Source organism: Arachis duranensis, chromosome 5 (assembly GCF_000817695.3).
Source record: "Arachis duranensis cultivar V14167 chromosome 5, aradu.V14167.gnm2.J7QH, whole genome shotgun sequence".
Classification (NCBI taxonomy): domain Eukaryota; kingdom Viridiplantae; phylum Streptophyta; class Magnoliopsida; order Fabales; family Fabaceae; genus Arachis; species Arachis duranensis.
Genome location: NC_029776.3, coordinates 82873171 through 82895513, shown reverse-complemented (window position 1 = coordinate 82895513; position 22343 = coordinate 82873171). Strand labels below are relative to the sequence as shown.

General features: G+C 33.4%; 3 protein-coding genes across 5 annotated transcripts; 2 read left to right on the top strand and 1 right to left on the bottom strand.

Annotated features, from left to right (window-relative positions):
• The first annotated feature begins 7794 nt into the window (after nt 1-7794).
• On the top strand, nt 7795-12578 carry LOC107489839 (uncharacterized). 3 transcript variants are annotated; one of them, XM_021142888.2, is made up of 13 exons: nt 7795-8093; nt 8891-8942; nt 9450-9721; nt 9815-9889; nt 9977-10035; nt 10187-10322; nt 10543-10639; nt 10758-10824; nt 10970-11068; nt 11199-11288; nt 11410-11564; nt 11893-11994; nt 12122-12578. In XM_021142888.2, exons 3-13 carry the CDS (start codon nt 9469-9471, stop codon nt 12240-12242), a joined length of 1254 nt encoding a protein of 417 aa, XP_020998547.1. In that variant the 5' UTR covers nt 7795-8093; nt 8891-8942; nt 9450-9468; the 3' UTR covers nt 12243-12578. The 3 variants fall into 3 exon arrangements, with proteins under 3 accessions (XP_020998547.1, XP_015966090.1, XP_020998548.1); XM_016110604.3 differs by having other exon boundaries at nt 9396-9721; XM_021142889.2 differs by having other exon boundaries at nt 7802-7955; nt 9396-9721.
• Nucleotides 12579-13053: 475 nt separating this feature from the next.
• On the bottom strand, nt 13054-19156 carry LOC107489840 (TMV resistance protein N). The gene is made up of 6 exons (XM_016110606.3): nt 18475-19156; nt 16993-18091; nt 16496-16780; nt 15426-16379; nt 14129-14813; nt 13054-14014 (listed from the first exon to the last, which is right to left on the bottom strand). Exons 1-6 carry the CDS (start codon nt 18957-18959, stop codon nt 13128-13130), a joined length of 4395 nt encoding a protein of 1464 aa, XP_015966092.2. The 5' UTR covers nt 18960-19156; the 3' UTR covers nt 13054-13127.
• A 1187-nt stretch (nt 19157-20343) lies between these two features.
• Nucleotides 20344-21533, top strand: LOC107489810 (serine/threonine-protein phosphatase 7 long form homolog). Its single transcript, XM_016110571.1, has 2 exons — nt 20344-20924; nt 21068-21533. The coding sequence occupies exons 1-2, from the start codon at nt 20344-20346 to the stop codon at nt 21531-21533; spliced, it is 1047 nt and encodes a 348-aa protein (XP_015966057.1).
• The last annotated feature ends 810 nt before the right edge of the window (nt 21534-22343 follow it).

Genomic DNA, 22343 nt, shown 5'->3' with positions numbered 1-22343 from the left:
GACAAAAATATTACAAAAAATAATAGTAACTGATTTTAGTGGTTTATTTTAATATATATGCACAGTGATTTTTAAATACCAAACGATGAAATTTTGTTTTTGTTTTTAGTCTAAACACTATAAATATTATTGAACATTTTTATTTTTTTCCCTCGACCATTGGATTTGGATCCAAATTAGGGATGTTGAAGAGTCTTGGATTAAATAGGCTTCATTCGTCCACTTGGGACAAAACCATAAGGCAGATTTCAGATCAGATGAACTCAAAGGGCAATGTTAATAAAAATAAAGAAATGATTGAAAAATTCAATTTAATTAGTTGAGTAAGTACTGAGAATTTAAATTTTAGGGCAATTTACGTTTATAAATTGTTTGAGCTCCAATATTACGCAAATACATTGTTTCAGTTTTATATACGCAAATGCATTGTTTCACTATTTTATGTAAACCGCTACTGGCAGTAGCGGTTTACAGGTGTGCATAAACCGCTACAACTAGCCGCGGTTTATGTGTGTGTGAGTGTGTGAGTGTAAACCGCTATAGGCTATAGCGGTTTACGTGTAGTGTGCTGCCTATATAGTCAAATTATACAAAATTAAATAAAAATTAACTAAGTTCCATACAAAACTAAGTTCCATACAAAACAACATGTATTAATAGAAATAATTAAAAATTTTATATGAATAATGAGTACTAAAAATTTCGATACAAAAATATAACAATATGCATTAGAGAATGTAAAAAAAAAAATTCTAAAAAAACATATTATTATGAACAAACAAAATAAATGTAAAATTGATTAAAAAAATCAAAACTTATAAAAACTGATAATTATTCTTGATTTTTTTATTACAAATAAAATCGAATGGCAAAATTAGCAAAAAAATAATATTTTTTAAATTATTTTTCATTTTAATAATTGAAAAGAGCGTAAAAACTACACTTAGTTATTTCCAGTGAACAAGAGTTAAAACATAGAAGTCATGTTTGTCTTTAAAGAAAAAAAAACAGACAAACAAAAAATTCTGATATTTAACAAGAAAAGTCTAATTAAAAAGATGTTGCAGCAAGTACAATACATAAGCCTATATTAAAATCCACGATTATAAAAATAAGTTAAAATATAAATATAAAATATATATTAAAAATAATTAAATAATATATATTTATTTTTAATTAGACTTTTCTTGTTAAATATCAGAATTTTTTGTTTGTCTGTTTTTTTTTAAAGACAAACATGACTTTTATGTTTTAACTCTTGTTCACTGGAAATAACTAAGTGTAGTTTTTACGCTCTTTTTAATTATTAAAATGAAAAATAATTTAAAAAAATATTATTTTTTTGCTAATTTTGCCATTCGATTTTATTTGTAATAAAAAAATCAAGAATAATTATCAGTTTTTATAAGTTTTGATTTTTTTAATCAATTTTACATTTATTTTGTTTGTTCATAGTAATATGTTTTTTTAGAATTTTTTTTTACATTCTCTAATGCATATTGTTATATTTTTGTATCGGAATTTTTAGTACTCATTATTCATATAAAATTTTTAATTATTTCTATTAATACATGTTCTTTTGTATGGAACTTAGTTTTGTATGGAACTTAGTTAATTTTTATTTAATTTTGTATAATTTGACTATATAGGCAGCACACTACACGTAAACCGCTATAGCCTATAGCGGTTTACACTCACACACACAAACACACGTAAACCGCTGCTGCCAGCAGCGGTTTACACTCACACACTCACACACATAAACCGCGGCTAGTTGTAGCGGTTTATGCACACCTGTAAACCGCTACTGCCAGTAGCGGTTTACATAAAATAGTGAAACAATGCATTTACGTATATAAAACTGAAACAATGTATTTGCGTAATATTGGGGCTCAAACAATTTATAAGCGTAAATTGCCCTAAATTTTATTTTGTGTACACAACAACTTATATTCATTTCGTGACGGATTAATCCATAAACAAAGATAATAATCTCATTTAAAAATTTATATGAGTTGTATTAAATATTTAAATGTATGACTAACTTATTTGATATTTTCATAATTGTTAATCAGTAAAACAATTTGTTTATTCGATATAAATTATGACTTTAATCTCGCAGATATTTCGATTCCAATAACGATGATATTATAATTTCAATTCAATTAATTATTAATAAATTAGTATTTACAATTTGTGAAGAAAAATATCCATGCACATGTATGTATAGGACTATAGGAGCGAAATGGGTCATACAGTTGACCAACCTAACACATTATGATTATTAACACCACGTGTCACCCTTCTTGACCAGTAGCTTGATCCTTGTGGCCCCACCTTTCCAACCATATTATAGTTGTACCTCACACGTGGAACACCCAAGAGCCGACCTATAAAAATGATTTGGAAGATTGGGAATATGTGTGGCCAAACACTATTACTATGAATGAACGTTATGAAGATGAACAAATTATTATGTTGCAAAATTATACATACATACATAATATATATTATATTTCCTTTTGGTTTATATATATTCTCGTCGTTTTATTAAGAATAATATCCATATCAATATCATCAATATCAACTTCAATCACATACACCTTCATTTAAGCAAGGATATTTCATTTGACACCTATTACATGGATCGATCTTTGATACTAGCACATCCTTGCTTCCATTGATTAATTATAATGCATATCTTATAATAAAAAGATAGATATTATTATTATGTTTTACATAATTTATTGAACGAAAAATCTAATAGTATATCATCATCTCTTCACGTATATTATAGTAAACTTTTAAATTTAATGGAAATAAATTAGTGTACATATTTTTCTAGTTTGATATGACATTTCCTTGCCACATGGCAGTAAAACAAAGATCCTTATGTATACCAGATTTCAGGGAATTGTTCAATAATTAGTTTTTTTATGTTTTATATAATAAATATTATTCAACTACAGTCGGTTGACCTGAGATAATTCACTGAATTCAAAATAAAAATGGAAACGAAAGACATACGATAACAACAACAATAATGATAAGGACAAGTCGTAATAAATAGTTTGATATTTCGTAAAAATAAAAGATACACATTTAAATATAAAATAAAAATGTACTTATTAAAATAACAATCTCTTTCATAATTTATAAGTTCCAACAAAAAGTAATTAATTAAATGCATAACGTTATAAGATTTAATTTGATGAAGTTTTATATATATGTATATCAACTAATAACACAAATCTCAAATATATCTATACTACAGTAATTATTATAATCAGTTATATAAGGGTGGGGCAATTGCCAATTGCCCTCGTTGAATTTTTAAAAAACAAATAATAAATATATATGTATTTGTAATGTCTTCATTACAATAATAATAAAGATTATTATATTATATAAATTTAGAAAAAATATAAAAAATAATTTTTAATTAGTTAATATTAACCTATTTTAGTGTTTAGGCTTATGATTTAGAATTTAGAATTAAAAATTAATAATTTTAGGTTTAGATTTTAAGATAAACAAAATAATTTTTAAAAATTGGCCATTATTGGCTAAAAAAGATTACTTAATTCCGTAAAAAAAATTATAACATAAATATTATAGTGCCAACTCTATAATTAAATAATAAAAAATATTTGGATAATGATTTAATAAAAAAAGACATTGTCTATAACTATATATAAAAGAATTGTGATTTGTTTGATTCTTTAATTTTTATATTTTACATAATATTTTATTTTCCTCTCACACAATTATATTGAAAAATCGAAATTGGTCCATTTAATATGTTAGACTCTTTATAGAATTTTTTTAAATATTAAGGTATAATTTTTATTATATAAAAAATAATCAATAAAAATAACTTTTTATGGATATAAAATATTTAACAAGATACTAGTATTATAATAAAATATTATGCAACATATTAAAAAATTGATTAATATATTTTAAATTTTAGATATATAAATATATTATTATTTTTGTTTCTACTACTAAAATTGTTTGAATCTATCACCGATTATAATGATGATTATAGCACTTTTAAAAATATTATTAAAAAATATTATTAACATATAAAAAAATATAACTTTAATCTTGATAACACTTTAATACATTATTTGTGAAAGAATTATATCTGCAACTAATTGTTGAAACTGGCCAAAGGCTATAATCATACTTTAGGCCGATTATAAAATGAGACAGCTTAATCCAAATAAGGGGCATGTTAAAAATTCTACTTGAGTTTCACTTGAAAAATTATTAGAATTTGACTTAAATATTAAAGTGTTTTTTTTTTGGTAAGTATTTACACTGTGTTTTTTATTAATCAAAGTATATTTTGTCCATCCCAATGAAATGGAACTAACTCAACTAAAATTTGGACGAATTATACCACGGAAAGAACAATATATATATATATTTCAATTCCGTTAGATAATCAATAAAGATTTCGCCAATAATAAATCAACAAATATTTTAAATTATATTTTATACTAATTAATTATTATTAATTGTAATTATTTAAAGTTGGCTGGTTAAAAATGGTTCCTTATATTTTTTCATAATTTTTTTATATTTATCTTATATTTAAATTAATATTGGTCAATCTTTTATTTTTTTACTAAAAATATCTGATTCTTTAAATTTTTTTTCTCTCTCAGCTTAAACCTAAAACCTTTGCGAGATAATAGACATGCATGCATCATATACGTATTTTTCTTCTTCTTTGCCTTTATTATTATTGTTATTTGACACGTAATTTTGGGACTCAATAAATGTGGTTGGCTTAAGTTGCAAGCTGGCATGATGAGGAAGGAAACTAAGCATGAAGATTTTTAATTTTAAGCTAAGATCAGATGAGAGGGTATGTATTGGCATCGAACAGTATGCATCATACACTTTTGAGTGCTAACGACAGCTAATGGAATTTTCCTGAATACCACTAACTTCTCCATTAATTACTTCTTGTATGTTTATATCATACATGCATGGTTTATTTATTTATTTATTTTTTTCATGTCATTTTCCTTAGAATTAATTAATATATGATACTAAAAGTTTGTCCCACTAAAATTAAGATTGACGGTTTACGTGTGATATTATTTTTTATAAGTCACCATTCCACTAGATCTCTATCTGTCCCTCTTACACGTACATTGGTTTAACATATGACAATTATTAATACTGCTAAATACTATATATATATATATACTAATTTAAATATATACGATATTAATAATTTATTATTATTATTATTGTTGTTATTTAATCTAAATTTGATGGGAAGAAGCTAAGTGTGTTGTACCCAGGAAATGAAGCATGCAGGTATAAGGGAAGCTAGCTAGATAGAGTACGTAGTTATATATTGACTTATTGTTATTTAAAAACTGGTAAAAAGTTGCAAGCTGGTGCTAAATTAGTGGCAAAGTGGGAGAAGGAACAAGAATGAATGAACCACTTGTGCTTATGAAAGTTGCATGTCACATGTTTTATTTGCCAAAACACTCACTATTAGTGGTGATGAAGACACATTATGTATGAATTGTCCACATTCATAAATATTTACTAATACTTACAAAGAAGAAATTTCAAGTGCTTTAAACCCCGTTGTTTGTTTTGTGGCTCAAGAGTTGTTTGGGATCTCAACGCTCCACTCAAGAAAAAAAATAAAAATAAAATACATGTTGAAATCAAAGTGATTACCTATATAAAAATATTTTCACAAGAAAATCATCACATATATAGTTTATATATATATCACTACAAGGGAATCGAAAAATAACGGTAGCTTTGTTAAGAAATTGCGATGATTTTAAACCACCGCAAAACAACATATCAACAGTTCTACAACTGTTACAATTTAGGGCATTGATATTTGATTTTGTGACAGTTTTTACGAACCGCTAGCACAACCATCGCAAATTAAATTATTAATTTTACGGCGATTGCAGAACTGTCACTATTTTAGCCAGTAAATTTAAAAAATATACGGATATAGGATTTTTAAAAAATGCGATAGTTTCAAACCGCCGTAATTTCATACATGAACTTTAAAAAAAAAACTAACTAATTATAAATGACATTATTTGAAAAGAGTATAGATTTTAATTGGAAAATCTTTCCATTTTTTTTTAAAATAGAAAACACTTATTTAACAGTTTTTATCTAATATTTTTACATAAAAAATATCTAATTAAGTTATTCATCTAATATAAAAAAAATGAATGAACAACCATCTCCTCTCAATAGAATATATGTGTGTAACACTATATGTATATACCTAATTAGATTAAATCGACATCTAGAATATTAACTACTTGCCAAGAATGAGTTCGTATTCAGAGGCAAAAGCACATTTGATATAGTATGATAGATATTCTTTTGCATATTAAAAACACTAGATAGTAAAAAGTACCATTTCATATAATTTTTTATTTGCTTTTTCGGTCTACTTATTTTTATCATTTTCGGGTGGATGAGTTAACTTTAGCTTCCACTTGCTAACGAAATTTTCTTCAGATTGAGCATTAATATATCATCATCATATTTTGGTGAAAGTTTGAACATTAATTATCTTCACCCACTTGTAAGTTGACTTGGGCAGTTTATTTTAAATTTCTAATCCTTGTGAAAACAACCTCATTAGACGGCAAGCAATCCCATTTGCGGCAGTAATAATGGTAGTGTGGTCACTTGGCACTCAAATACTTAAGTAACAAATAAGAGAAACATAATGTTCTAATCATGATTTTGACACTACAATTTAGATATATTAAAAACATTGTGTTAATATTTTTATTATTGTTTATATCTATATTAATAAACAGTCAAATATATCATAAGATTTATATTATTTAATACTAAATATGCTTTTGCTTTTGCATAATAGAAACACTAAATAGTAAAAATCACCCATTTATAATATAAAGGGCTTATTTATTTTAATGGGCTTCCAAAAAAATATATTTTTTGAGTTATTTTTTTAAAAACATATTTGTATATTTAGATATTTCATATAAAAAGATTTTTTTATTTATCAATTATGTCTGGATACAATAATATAAAAGTATTATTTATTTATTATGTAAAAAATATATTTTTTAAAATTTTCTTTAAAATATGTAAATTGTAGCTTTTTAAAAAATATATTTTTTATTTTTTAATATTTTTATTTTTATTATTAAAAATTTACTAAATACGTTAAAAAATATAAAAAAAAAACTTTTTTTATTATATTTTTTTAATCAACTTAATGACGTCTAAATAATTAAACACAAACACAAGTATAATTAAATATAGCTTATAGGATATATATTATTGTTTATATGCATATTAATAACAATCATTTAAAAGCTTTATGTTTATGAAAACAAGGATGAAAATGAACTAAGACAATAAAAGGGGAAAAGCTAAAACCAAAACAAAATTTTTGTAAAACTAAAATACAAATGATCTATATTTAATTATTTATACTAATACAAATATGGACACCAAAAATACTACTAAAAATACTTAAACCTATTTACTTTTGAAAAAATTTATTGGGAAATGGTAGAATTAAATAGAAAATACAATATTTTTAAAAGAAATTTACATAAAAATGTGTGATTTTTTAAAATTTTTTATTATTAAATTTTTGTTCCTTTTTATTGAAAAATACAATAAGATTATTACTAAAAGTAAACCTTACTATATCGTCACCATATATTATAAGATTATAATATCAAACGACCAATAATCCAATATTATATAAATAGGACATAGCCTATATGTTTGTTTATGTTGTCCAATTTATTAGAATATTTGTTGTTTCTATCTTTGTTTCCACACAAGACTGTGTCTCTCTGTCTCTATCTCTCTGAGTGTTTCTCGTTGAAGGAACAGCTAAGAACCCACATTCCTTTTGATTTTTTGCTTCTTGGATCTCCATTTTTGGGGAGGTTGTGTTTCTGGGAAGCTCTCAAGATCTATGCTTTCTTTTGATTTTGGATTGAATTGAATTGTATGATACTAAAGTTTTGTGCTTTCTCCATCTACTTGCTCTGGTTGCTGAATCAGACCTCACTTTAATGTTCATGGTATGACATTAGCTTGTGATTCTAATATTTTTTTTTTTGAAGTGAGAAATTCAAAGGGAATGAAATTATTGCAGGTCTGGAAATTGTTCTAATGGAAAAGTGTTTTTTTTTTTTGAAAAAAAAAATATCAACTCAACCAAGTTCAAGCTTTAGCATTGGAGTGAATTATGAGAAAAAGGAGTTTTGCCTTTTCAATCCAAGCTATATGGATAATAAAAAAAATTGAAGATTTCTGTGGTTTTTCCACCAACTCAGGAGCATTTTTCTCTTTTTTTTTCTAAAAGTTTGAGCTTTTAAAATTGAGTTATTGTTCAATTCTGGTTTTCTTTAGATTTTGAGTGTTATCCAGTATTCCTTTGCGTTTCTGCAATGTTTGCTTGTTTTGGGTATCTTTGGAAATCCTTTACTCACAATTTTTGAACTTTATGTGAATTTTTTAGCCGTTTACTTGTTCAAGTATGCAAGTTAGAAACTTATAGATGAAGCTACTTTACCTTGATGAATTCTTCACTGTGCTTAAGTCTGAACCATTTTCATTTCCTTACCTTCTTCTATTGATGATGTGATATGTTGTTAAGAGTAAATGGGGTGCACGGGTGTTCATTACCATGAAATTGAAAGTATGGTGTTGGTGTAATCTTTTGAAGCCTTTTTCTCTTGTTGTCACAGTTCCTAGTTGACATGGACAAACACTTGTCATATCTCATGCTGTTCTTGTGATATTATTACTTTATTTATTTTTCTCTATTTATTTCTTAATTAAGATCTCTCTAAATGTGATTTTTTTTTTAATGCAGAGAATACCAGAAATTTTGACTTGACCAGTCAACAGCAAGGGCAAAGGACAAGGTTTGTTAGTTACATAAGTCTTTGGTTCTTGTTTTTAATTAAGGATTATGATCATGAAGATTTTGTAGCTTGTTGGGAAGTGGATATAGTAGTGAGAACCATTAATACTGCTGAAAGCTGTCGAAAAAAGTATAAAATTAATGGCTCCAAATAAAATATTTGTCAAGTTTAAAATATTGTAGAAGAGTTCAGTTACAAGTTGAATGTAATGCTGCTCGTGAGTGTAACCTACTACCTCTTTTTTTGGTTGTTTTGGCAACTTGGCATTTAATTAGTCAAGTTGATGGTTTTTCTAGTGTTAATCTCTCAGCTTCCTTGAAAGTTTGTTCCCGGAAATGAAGAATCTTTGAATCAAACCAATATACTGTGGGACCATTATTCCCAGCACTATATTGTTAAGTTTGCTCTGCTTGATGTTGGAGACAATCGAAACTCACTGTCTTATTGAAACAGGATTCTTGAGGGGTGGTTTATTTATTGTATATAATACACATAAGCATTTCGAAGGTATAGCAAGGCTCCAGACATGGGGTGCCTGGTGTCGACTCCAAAGGACTCCGGTGGAAACAGAAGGAAACCAGGGAGTATTGGAGAAGTTTCGGTCTATGTCCCCGGTCTACGAATTCCTAAACCTGTTGATTTTGCTCAGTCACTTGGAGATCACTTGTCAAAGAAAATAGTAGAGCGCCTTTCGGCTCTTAGAACACGTATAGTTGTAATGGCTGGCCAAGAAGGCCCTACAATTACAAGAACAAAAAGAAAAAGTGCTACTCAACATGGTCAGTTTCTTAAACAAGGATGAACTTATTCTATTTAATGATAAAAGAAGGTAGATTAAATTTACTGATGCATTGGTATGGCATCATCTGTAGGTGGGTCGACACTGCTTGATCTTCTGCAGGCTCTAGAAGATTATTTGCCGGTTCTTTTGGGGTTAGTCAACGATGGTAAGCCTTATATTTGTTCTTTATTTTGTAATATGTGCTTTTGCCTTTCTGTAAGATAAATATTCTAATATTTGCTTTATGGTGAAGGAAGCCATTTACAATATAAAGTACAATTTGTTTGGGTGAATCAAGAGGATGATGCTGAGGTAACTCCAACCATTTTTTTCCCTTCTTTCCTGATGTATATTGTATTGCTGGATTTGATTTGAAAATTATTTTCTACACTTAAAAAGTGCTGATCAGTTTGTTCCCACCACTTCCATTCTTTATGGTGTGGCGTGATTGACGCTTTCACAGGAAACAGCCATGTCTAATGGTTGGTATGAAGTGTTGTCAGTTTTACATTTGATGGCAATGCTATTACTATCACAGGCTAATTTTTTACTGCTTCCAAGATCATCCACTGATGGTTATCAGCTTAAGGTATCTGAAGGTAAGTAATTTGGAATTTTAACACAAATCCATTGTACGAAACAGCCAAAATCCATTGTAATAGATTGGTTTAGACATCAAATTAGACTCTTTGCTCTTGAGATAATTGTTGTATATACTGTAATACTTTATTTATAAGAATGTTCTGTCTTCGCAGTTGCACTGATCTTTAGTATATATTGTGTCGATTGCGAAAGTAAAATAGTTGTTACTTGTAACAGAAAGCAGACGAGCTTCTGTCGATATCTTCTTAAAGGCTGCTGGATATCTGGATTGTGCTGTCAAACATGTTCTTCCCCAGTTGCCGGCCGAACTCAGGTTAGTACATATATATGTGATTTATGCAATAACTGGAATGAAGCATTTTCTTTCCCTGTATATGACCTATATAGTTTTCTATATTATTTGATGTTTATTACATGTGTTCTGATTATAGGAGGAATTTACCAGTAGACTTAGCAGAAGGAACGCTTCGAGCACTCTCTCTACAGGCATTAGGCCAGGTATCAATTATAATTTCATATGGACCTACTAAATGAGGTGTCTTATCTCTGCTATGGTGTATTTATGATCCACTCTTAGCTTTGAAACATTCAACTGAAACTCCTCTCTGCTTTGGTATAATTGTTTATTTCTTCCCTTGTTTAGGGAGTGGATATCCAACTTGGAATGGCAATTGATAGTACCAAGGCCACTCTAGCTGTGAAGCGTAGACTTGCATGCGAAATGGTGAAATGTTGGCAGCAGGTATGATAATGAAGAATTAGTCCTTTACTCAGTCTGTACCCTGTTGATTATGCTTTTGTTTGCATTAGTTTGTTAACATGCACCGGTTCGCTAAGCTTTGGTTATTTTTATATTTCACTCGTGTTTTCAGGCTCAAGATAACATTATGAACCTTCCATTGGCAAATGATTGGGGCGAAAAGCATATTCTCTTTGTGAAATGGAAATATGTAGAAGCAAAGGTAGGGGATTCTTTGCATCTTGATATTTGTTTATTTATAAATCATGAGTTGCTGTATAGTAATGATTAGAAATCTCTATCAAGTTAACATAAGTGATTACCTTGTTGAAATGGTTTACCAGGCTGCAGCATATTATTATCACGGTTTGATTCTTGATGAGGGAAATACAGAGAAATCTCATGGGATGGCGGTAGCTGCTTTGCAAGCTGCAGATGAATATTTTAAGGAAAGTAAGAAGCTGAATGAGGCATTCAACGCAGCACCTCCATTGTCAAGGTCACCATCATCTTCCCTTTCTCACAATGTTGTGCTGTTATTTATCTGAAAATCCTTGCATTTGTGAATCCTTTTGATGTTGACTTTATCTGAAACCTCAGTGTTTGGTTTCACTTCTTAGATTTAAATGATTTCACCACCTCGTTATAGAACTTGGCATGATGAATTTTTTAAATTTTGTGTCTCATCTTCCATTGCCTGTTGAAAATTTCAATGAAGATACTTTTGTGTAATATGTGTACACAAGAAGCTTGCAATCTTGAAGGCTCGAAGTTATGTCGTTTGGTATACTTGTTTATTGCCCATCTAACTCAAGGTCATGGTGCAGAAATCCACCACTTTGGGGGACCATGAAATATCTGTCTGAGAAAATTCCTAAGGATACTTCGAGCAAGGTGCGAATCAACCGTGATCTGTACTCTCATGAAAGGTAAATTTGCATGGTGCATGAGTAACTTTCCGGAATCATGTAGTTATGTATTATTCTTGGTCACTGTAAAGTACTACAATGACTAATAAAATCACATCTTGTCATTGTTATTTTTTTATCATTACAGGATCATGGAGACAGCACCAACATTGCCGGATTTCGCATTGGCCTTGAAACCAGATGAATATCAACTTCCTGCACTTGACCCCTCTTGGAAAACTGAGAACATAAAAATTGGAACAAACTGATGCCAACCATTTTAAGGGTGTCATAAACATCAAAACAAAACCTTGAAAGAAGCCAATCAAGTTCAAGCTCAGAAACTGAAAAGGGTGTTGTTTTCTTCAGTTCTTGTTAATACAAAAAGAAAATGGTTTTTAATTGAACCTTGTTTTGGTTTACCCTTTTGGGCCTTTTTTTATCTCCCTTTATAAATTGATTTCCTCCATCTACACCATCAGAAGAGATACCATGCAAGTAGAGCTTCCAATGGAGTTCAATGTAAAATTGCCCCACTGCTTGTGAAGAAAGAATAGCTTCCCAATACCAAAATAATAAGATTGCTATTTCCATTTCATAGTAAAGCAAGTCGCATCATTTTCCATACGTGTGTAAAATCGACATGTGCATCTGGATATAAAATGATAAATTTCTTGACAAGAGTTCTTATATTCCCTTTTTTCTCTATACCGTACTCTTTTTTAGGCTCTCCTTTCTTTTCTTGCAAAATGCCATTGAATGATTGTTAACACCCTAAAATTAGTTAATAATTTAAACTTTTAAAGCTCTAAGGTTAGGAACTTCTGTTGGTAGGAAAAGAGACGATAAAGTTCAGAAACTAAGTGATTTTAAAAGAGGAGATAGAAAATAAATAATGAAACTTACATTATTCAATTGTATTTACATTCTTTTTTATTTATTACATGTATCTTAAGTGCATATGTTAAAGTTATCAATTGATTTTTTTTTTTTTATAGAAAACATATAAAATTTAAAATTTTTATGTATTTATTAAAGTTAAAATATAAAAACTTTTACTAACAGTAATGTTGACATATTATTTGAAATCTTTTAGTTTTATTAACAAAAATATTGCCGTGGAATGTATCATATTCATAAAGAAGGCTTTTTACTCAATCATACGATACAAAGCTCTGGTCAACAATAGTCTTAAATTTTTCTCCTAAGTTTGACCATTCAGATGAGATTTTTTCTCTAATTATCTTTGCTAACCCCTGTTCATGCTGAAGTTGTGGCATTTTTTCCTTTAACCTGTCTATTTGAGCTTTAAGTGTCTTTCCTTCTTCAAATATCTCTCTCTTTCTCTGAACAGCCACATCCTTTTCTGATTCACAAGTAGCCAAATAAGCCTTAATGGCATTGATTTGGTCCTTGAGCTCATTTTCCAATCCCACAACTTCCCAAAACTGGTTCTTGTTATCTTCCATACCTGCTTCTAATTCATAAGCGCTCTGCAATTCAGAATTTGTGGACTCAATTTTCATGCATGCTTCAGTGTAGTCCCTCCTCCAGTGATTGAACAACCATGAAGCTTCAGATATAAATGTTTTCATTCCTTCCGAGATTCCATCATCTGTGGACAAATTAGAGAGGTAATCTAAGTTGGCCTTCATGACTTTGCATTGTTCAGGGTGCAACAAGATTGAAGCACCTTGGGAGATGAAATCTTGTACTGTCAACAATGCTTTCTTGGTCTCGTCATTTGTAGCAGTGTTATTCGCATGTTTATCACCCCAAAAACTTGAAAGAACACGTGCTTTGGCTTCAAGAGAAACATAAAATGCTTCCATTTCTATGTTTTCTTGAACTGGATGGTCTTGATTTCTTCTTAGGGGATCATCAAACTCATTGAATTCAGTTTCTGTGTATATTTCTGGTCCACTAAGTTCACTACTTGATGAAGAAGTAGGACTTGGGGCCTGAATAGATGGGGGCTCTAAAATATCTGGTGTTTGGCATGATTCTCCTGGAGCCATTGGTAGATGATGATCTTGAGATGCTAAGTCAAAAATGCAGAAAAAAGGTGTGTGATTAAAGATTTGGTTTTACTAAGGATACTGATTAAGATTTTTAAAGCAGAGTTTTTATATGATTGGAAAACAATAAGAAAAACCTTGAACAATGGTGGTGCTATTTATCTGGTTTGCTACGGATGCGTCCAAGTCAAAATTCAAATTCTGGTTGGTTGTTGTTGTGCTTGTGCCTCGTCCCTCCGATGGAGCCAAATTTTGTTTCTGCTGCATTAACTGTATCTTAGCTCTGTGTGAGTCTCGACGCGCAATTCTAGAATTTGGCTTCATAAACTGTTTTGGAGAATGTCCGGTGTCCATCCATCTTCTATGATCCTTTTTTGGATCAGTGAATCGAATATCCTCCATACTACTTTGTTGAAATACATGGAGTCCAATTTGGACTGTAGTATCAGCCCTGGTTAGCAATGACATCTGATCTTTTTGTAATTTGGGATTGCTGAAAAACACCACATGGTTCCATCCATTTTTTGAAAGCACATCATCCACCTCAACTTTGAATTTTGTTAGCAGTTTACCCAGAACTAGAATTGATAAATGATCAGTATCTAGACTGAATTCGGAGAACTCATGCACTTCATGGTTGTTGATGATCAATTTCGGGCGAAATGATTTACAAGTATGTTCATTAATGACACACACAGATATGGCGGGGAACTTGTTACGAAACCAGAAAGAAATTGATGATCCATGACAAGAGTGGCTGAACCATTCTAGAATCCCAAGCATTGGTAACCAAAACTCCCTGCTTCCTCCCTTGTGCAAATCCTGTTGGCCACAATGATTAATACTAAGCAATTCTTAAATGATAGAAGTCCATTTTAAAATATCTATTGCTTGAGAATTTTGGTACATTGATAACTTAATGTATTTGGATACAATTTATAGTTAATTAGTTAGATAAAGGAGTGCATACACAAGAATGATAATTTATAATAAGGGTGAAATGATGAGATTTGGATAGTTGAATTCTATGTGAATGGTCAAAATTAAAACACAGCATCATGACTTTTGCAAGAGCCATATGGCACCATTTGACGACTTAATTCTAAAGGTTCTAGTATAGTTTATACAACTGAGTTTTATGCCTCTTATTTTAGTCAGTGACTATTGACATGAAGATGGTTAGAGTAGTCTTTAACTCTTTATACAAGGATGATAGTTGAGACGAAACGCATGTTATTTAAGACAGTTTAGTCAAATATGTCAAACCATCTAACCACCGTCAACTAGTATCTTTGCATGAAAACTATTCTTATCATCTTCATGTGAGTAGCGACTATTATTTATAAACCATTTTCATGTAATACACTTCTTATGATAATATATGTAGAGAGCACACTCAATATTATAATCAAGAATTGAAGTATATATACTGACCTGATTTTGCAACGACGAAGTCAAGGATGTACATTTTGGTGCATGCAAAACTTCTATGCTTGGTGGGATCCCTCTGATTTTCCGAAGATCCATGCAAGCATTCAGAAAGATTTCCTTCAAAAAGTGACATTCTTTGGTGCTTGTAGTTGTAGGAATAAGTGTGAGGTCCAGGACCTTCAAGGATCCACAATGTTTTGCAGAGAATATTTCTACGTTTGGTGGAATCCCTTGGATCTCTCTAAGTTTCTCACAATGATCCAAAATAAGTTCCTTTAAAATGGAACATCCCTTGATGCATGCAGGTAGAATTGTGAAAGTATTCCATGATAAGTTTAACTTATTCACATTGGTAAACAAAGGGATACCAATTTGAAGGAAATCATCTGATATATTGCAGTGGATGAACTCAAAGTTGTGCTGAATTGACAGTATTGCTGAACTCACTTGTTCTTCCCCTTCCCCTTCCCCTTCATCTTGTGTATATAATAGCAACCCATCACATTTGTAAATGCTAATTTTCTGAATATCTGTAAGCTCTAACATGCTACTAGGTAACTTAACAATTCCAGAAAACCGCATTTCTAGTGTTTGAAGCTTAGTAAGAAATCGAATTGTGAATGGAAATGCTTTTATGTGAGTATGGCACAACTCAAGCTTTATTAAATTTTCCATCTTTCCCTTTATATCTGGAAACTTCTCAAGATTTGAGCACCATGAAAAATCAAGATATTCAAGAGAGGGTAACAAAAGTGCAGGAAAACTCCGAAGCGCCGAGCAGTGGCAAGCATCCAACTTTCTAAGTTTACCCAACAATCCAACAGAAGGGTGAACTTCAGTTACATTCACACATAAGCGAAACGACAATTTTTCTAAATTTGGGGCCACAGATACATCAGGTATCTGTTTTATGAACTTACAGTTATTAAAATCTAAATCTCTCAAATTCATGAACCTCTGCAGGAAAAAAATAAAAAATAAAAGAAAATAAGATTCAGACGAATAATCTTAAAATGAATTATATGGTTAACTCATAACTGTCATGATTAGATAAAAGAATTTATGATACTTGCCTCTTGCATCTGGAGCATGTTGACTGAGGATACACAACTATAAGGTAACTGGAATAAGACAAGTTCTTTTGGATAAAAATGAGATGGCAAAAATTCTGAAGGATATTTTGCCCATTTCAACACCTTTAAACTATTTGGAAGATGTTTGGGACCTTCCAAAAAGCCACCTTCATTGATGATAAGTGTTCTGAGATTATCCATCTTCTTGAAAGCATTGCCGTCCCAGTTAACTTTTTCATCAAGTTTGGGGAGTGTAAGCTTTATGATTCCAATTTTATTACTTCCCTACAAGCACAAGAAGCATTAGTTTCTCAAAAATGCATGCTTATATCTCACAAACATGAATATTCAAACAACATATAGAACAAAATACCACTCTCAAGTCAGGAAAAGAGACTGGAAATAAAGAAAACAATGACTCAGAGGTAAACATGAAACAGTCAAAGAAAACAACTAGAAAAATGAAAAATCAAATCATCAAAATCAATCAATCGTACCTCATTTTGTTCTAAAACATGCTTAATATCCTCGAAAAACCACATCCTACTACGTTTTCCAAGTTCTTCTGATTCTTGTCGGACAATTTCTCTGCCCATGTCTTGTATCAAATCATGTATCGTCACTTTATCATCATCAATCTTTATTAGAGATTTATCAACCAACACTCGGATTCCATTTTTGGGGCAAAAACCATGATGAGCACGAAGTATTTCTTCAACATATTGTAATCTATCTCCATTAAAGAAACAAGTAATGTCAAGAAACAGGTTCTTCTCATCATCCTCCAAATCATCAAAGCTTACTTTAAGTATTTTTTGGATCTCTTTGATGGGAATTCTTTCATATTGTTCTAAAGCTGATTGCCATTCTTCTAGACTTCTACCAAACAAGTTAGAACCAATTACTTCTAAAGCCAATGGAAGGCCAGAAGCATAAGTGACTGTAGAGTTCAAAATGTCTGCATAACTTGGATCCACTTCATCATTTTTAAAAGCATTGAATCTAAGCAGATTAAGAGCTTCTTTGTCATTTAACTCCTCCACTTGATATGTTCTTTCAACCCCATAACTTGCTAATAAACCTTTGTTTCTAGTTGTAATAATGATTCTACTGCCAGAACTAAACCACCTAGGATTTCCAACAATGGCTTCTAATTGCTTCATGTTGTCAACATCATCAACAACCAATAGAACTTTCTTTCTGATGAACCTACGCTCTATCATTGAGACTCCTTCACTGACATCTCCTAACTTAATATCCTCTCCAAGTAATTTAGAAAGCATTATCTCTTGTAGATGTTCTAAGCCGTGTGTCATTGATTTTTCTCGCACCATACCAAGGAAACATACACCTTCGAATGATTCAGCAATGGAATTATAAACAGCACGAGCAAGAGTTGTTTTACCTATACCACCAATTCCATAAATTCCTAACATGTGAACATCAGCAGATCCAACATCCAAATGAGAGTTTACTTTTAGAACTTGAGACTCCAGTCCAACAGGGTGATATGCAACATGTAAATATCCACGGCAAATACATTTAGAGACCGTATTAACAATCTTCTCAATAAGCTTACATTCAGTATCGTCACCCCTGCACAATGACCAAAACTTAAAATATTAAATTAAAATTATTAGTGGGAAGAACAAAAAAATATTTCTCTCCAACAAAAAAAGACTTCCCGCGCTACTTCTCTCCGCTCCATTTCTTTTCTGTATATACATAGTTCTTTCTTTTTCTTCGGTGAGAGTAAACTACTAAATGAACTCAATACTCAAAGTTTAGATTTGTTCGACCAAAATACCCAAATTTTCAGAAATGATAGTTTTCAAAACTAGCACTAAGATTTGGACATATAATGAACATGCAACGGCATATATAATTAATCAAGGTTAAAAAAGCAAATTTCTATTCTAGTTTGGATCTTAGGGTTTTGACATGAAAGAATTAAACAATTTTCAAAAATGATAACATACCCAATTTTGAAATGCTTTCCACTCAAATTGGCCGCTTGCTTTAGAGCCATCTTCCATTTCTCCAACTTCTCCATGTCTGCTTCGTTTAAGATTCCATTATTGTCACTTTTGAACCTTTCCTCATGCTTAACCAATGCTTCTCCATAGCTTCCTCTCAGATGTCTCACATGAGAAGGATCTACGTCATAAAAAACCGGTAAAACCATCTGGACCTCAGCCTTAGCGCACTCCATGATCTTGACAAGTTCATTTAAGCAAAAAGATGAAGTTGCATAGTTGTCAGAGAACAGCAAGATAGCGATTCTCGACTCCTCGATAGCCCTGATGAGCGACCGGGGTATATCTTGGCCACTCTCGAGTTTCTCCTCGTCAAGGAATATATGGAAACCCTTGGAACGAAGAGCCTCGTAGAGATGGCCAATAAAGCTTTGGCGAATATCTTGGCCCCTAAAACTGAGGAACACATCGAAAGCCCATCCAGCCATGATTATACTTCGTTATTGCACTTCAAATAATGAATACTAATATACACTGAAGAAAGAAGTTCACTACTGGTACAATATTGTGTGATATTTTCCATGAAGGGTTCAATAGTTTTATTCAGAAGGGCGATGGATTCCATGTCCAAGCTGGAGGACCTCCAAAGTTTCTTGTCCGGAGCTCAATTCTTCGGAAATTCTTGTGGATAATTTCCATTTATAGTTCCTTCTTTTATTTTAGTGGATAATCTAACCATATACACAAAATCTAACTTAAATTGATCCGGTGGTAAGAACACTTTAAAAAAAAAAAAAAAACTACTCGTATTATTCTTAATATTTTTAGGGTAAAAAACTTAATTAAACCACAAGAAGAATGGTGTAACCTAATTACGCCAAACTGAAAATTGTTTCAGCAATAAGCCAGAATCGATTTTTATGTAATTCGAACCAGAACGGTTCGAACTAGGTATTAGAATAAATCGAACCAGGTTGGTTCGAATTAGGAGTGCAGATTTAAATGTAATTCGAACCAAGGTGGTTCGAACTCCAAGTCCCACGTAATTCGAACTAGGCTGGTTCGAACTACGGCCAATTGTGCGTTGCATATAATTCGAACCAAGTTGGTTCGAATTACCCTTGGAGAGATCCTTCATAAATCGAACCAAGGTGGTTCGAATTACCATTGATTCGGCTATATAAGGAGTTCGAATCACCCTCATTCGAACTATTATTCCTCCCCCCTGCCCCACAAAATCTCAGAGAAAACGACCGAGATTCTCTCCTAATAATAGCTGAACGGAATACTCTGCTCATGGGGGACGATCCGGCACGGTTATATCGCTTGGACGGAATCGCTCATATAGCCGGGGTCATCAACGAGGAGGTTAGTATGGAAATAATTTTTATTCTAGCGGTATTTGTGGCTTAGTGGTTTTGCATGTGGGTTAGATGGTGGTTTATGTTAGTGGTTAATGTTAGTTGTTTATGTTAGTGGTTTATGTAGGTGGTTTATGTTTATGTTAGTGGTTTATGTTAGTGGATTATGTAGGTGGTTTATGTTTATGTTAGTGGTTTAAATTAGTGGTTTATGTAGGTGGTTTATGTTTATGTTAGTGGTTTATGTTAGTGGTATAAGTTAGCGGTTTATGCTAGTGGTTTAAGTTAGTGGTATCTCTTGGTGGTATATGTTAGTGGTATATGTTAGCGGTTTATGTTAGTGGTTTATGCTAGTGGTTTACGTTAGTGGTTTATGTTGGTGGTTTGTGTTAGCGGTTTTTGCGAGTGGTTTATGCAAACGGTTTATGTTAGTGGTTTAGGGTAGGTGATTTCCGTTAGTGGTTTTATGTTGGTGATTTGTTTTCCAGTTGCTTATCTTTCATGTAATGTTATGCGGTCTTATTTAGCAGAACGGTATGTTGATGATTTATCGTGCTGCTTATGGTTGTTCCGGCTAGACGAGGCCCTTGTCAGTGCTTTCGTAGAGCGATGGCGTCCGGAGACGCACACGTTCCATATGCCGTTCGGAGAGTGCACCATCACACTCCAGGACGTGGCATACCAGCTGGGTTTGCCAGTGGACGGCCGTTACGTGAGCGGGTGCTTGTCCGAGTTCCATATATACATCGAGGGTGGCCGTCCAGCCTGGGTCTGGTTCCAGGAGTTGCTCGGAGTTATACCTCTTCCCAGTCAGGTTCAGAAGTACGCAGTGAACTGCAGCTGGTTTCAGGAGACTTTCGGTGAGTGCCCTGAGGATGCAGATGATGAGACTATGCGCCGATATGTCCGTGCGTACATCATGATGTTGTTGGGCACGCAGCTGTTTGCGGACAAGTCAGGGAACCGGATTCACATCAGATGGCTTCCGTACGTAGCTAGACTGGAGGAGCTGGGTACATACAGCTGGGGTTCTGCCACACTGGCTTGGTTGTACCGGTGCATGTGCCGAGTGGCGAACAGACATGTTGTCAAGTTAGCGGGACCGCTTCAGCTACTCCAGTCTTGGATCTTTTGGCGCTTTCCTCGGTTTAGGCCTGCAGGATATGATGAGTCGAGCTGGCCCCTACTTAACAAGTGTCCTTTTAGAATCTAGCATTTCTAGTTGTGTGCTACAGTTGCCCTGACAAGGGTGAGTTCCTTTTGCAGTTTCTATGGATGCCGTATAGTACTCCCGACGTACTTCAGGTTGTGCATCCAGAGGTGTTGGAGCCTAGGCATATGGCGTTGTGGCGCTCTGTGACGGCGCTGATCTACTTTGCTGTGATAGAGTGGCATCAGATAGATCGTGTTCTTCCGCAGTTTGGTGGGGTTCAGCCCATTCCGCATCCCGCCCTGAACATTGACTTTTTGATGTCCAAGGACGGTAGAGGCGGCGATCGATGGTTCCCGTCTACTTTGCAGAGGTGGCATCTCCTTTGGGACTCTCGTCAGGACAGTGTGCTGAGGTTCGACGTTGTAGGCGACCCCGGACCTTCGCATGCGTTCCTTGACTGGTGGCGTCAGCATGGGAAGAGGTTCTTGTCTCCGGAGTCGCAGTTGGGGGATCCTAGAGCAGTTCCTATTCCATTAGAGGCCTCATAGCGGGGTCCGGGGCGAGTTCCAGACATGGATCGTCCTGAGGACGTGCCGGACAGGCGTAGGGTTGAGAGGAGGATGGGTGTGGGGACACGGAGGAGCCAGCGTGAGTGGAGGTGGTCTGACCATGCTGTGCACGATGATTACGACGCCGGTCCCGCTAGAGGCGGAGGACGAGGCCAGCGAGGTAGGGCGAGGGGTCGTGCTGACCATGGGGACGACACCGACGATCAGCATCGGCACGTTGGTGGGGGTGGTTCAGGGGCTGCTGCATCTGCTGGTACTACCACACACGATCATGGTCATGCAGGTGAGTGGTATGGTACAGGGATGGGTGCCGGGGCTGACACAGGTGACGCTGTACTTGGAACAGGCCCTCTTGGAGATTACTTCGTTGGTGTGCCAGCCGATGACCAGCCTGAGCAGGGGGGGACACCTTGGCGCATCTCCGGATCACAGTGGTCAGACTTCATTGGGTCAGACACGCTTGTTGGGGACTTTGGGAGTCCACGCTTCCTTGAGGAGATCACCGCCATCATGCAGGGGGACGCGACTCCACGCAGTGGTGGTCAGACCTCAGGCACACAGGCCCCGTTAGATGTTGATCTGAATGAGCCTCCATCCTCATCCGCTGGTCACCAGTTCTGTCTCGGAGGTACTCCTCCATCCGCCTTCACCGCTGCATCAGAGTCTGTCGCAGGGATTTCAGCGGCACCCCTGCATGTTGCGCCACCAGCACAGCCTGCCCCACCGGATGACGAGGATGACATCGAGGATGTGGAGCCGTTGATCCGCCGAGGTCAGAGGGCACGGGTA

Bases quoted from the DNA above. Each gene is read 5' to 3' on its own strand.
- LOC107489839 (XM_021142888.2), top strand. From the start codon at position 9,469: ATGGGGTGCCTGGTGTCGACTCCAAAGGACTCCGGTGGAAACAGAAGG. The intron at 10,323-10,542 runs GTAAGTAATTTG...TACTTGTAACAG, and splicing joins TCAGCTTAAGGTATCTGAAG to AAAGCAGACGAGCTTCTGTC. The intron at 11,565-11,892 runs GTCACCATCATC...GTCATGGTGCAG, and splicing joins GCAGCACCTCCATTGTCAAG to AAATCCACCACTTTGGGGGA.
- LOC107489840 (XM_016110606.3), bottom strand. From the start codon at position 18,959: ATGGCTGGATGGGCTTTCGATGTGTTCCTCAGTTTTAGGGGCCAAGAT. The intron at 18,092-18,474 runs GTATGTTATCAT...GTCATTGTGCAG, and splicing joins GGAAAGCATTTCAAAATTGG to GGGTGACGATACTGAATGTA. The intron at 16,781-16,992 runs GTACGATTGATT...TTGTGCTTGTAG, and splicing joins ATGTTTTAGAACAAAATGAG to GGAAGTAATAAAATTGGAAT.
- LOC107489810 (XM_016110571.1), top strand. From the start codon at position 20,344: ATGCGGTCTTATTTAGCAGAACGGTATGTTGATGATTTATCGTGCTGC. The intron at 20,925-21,067 runs GTTAGCGGGACC...TGTGTGCTACAG, and splicing joins GCGAACAGACATGTTGTCAA to TTGCCCTGACAAGGGTGAGT.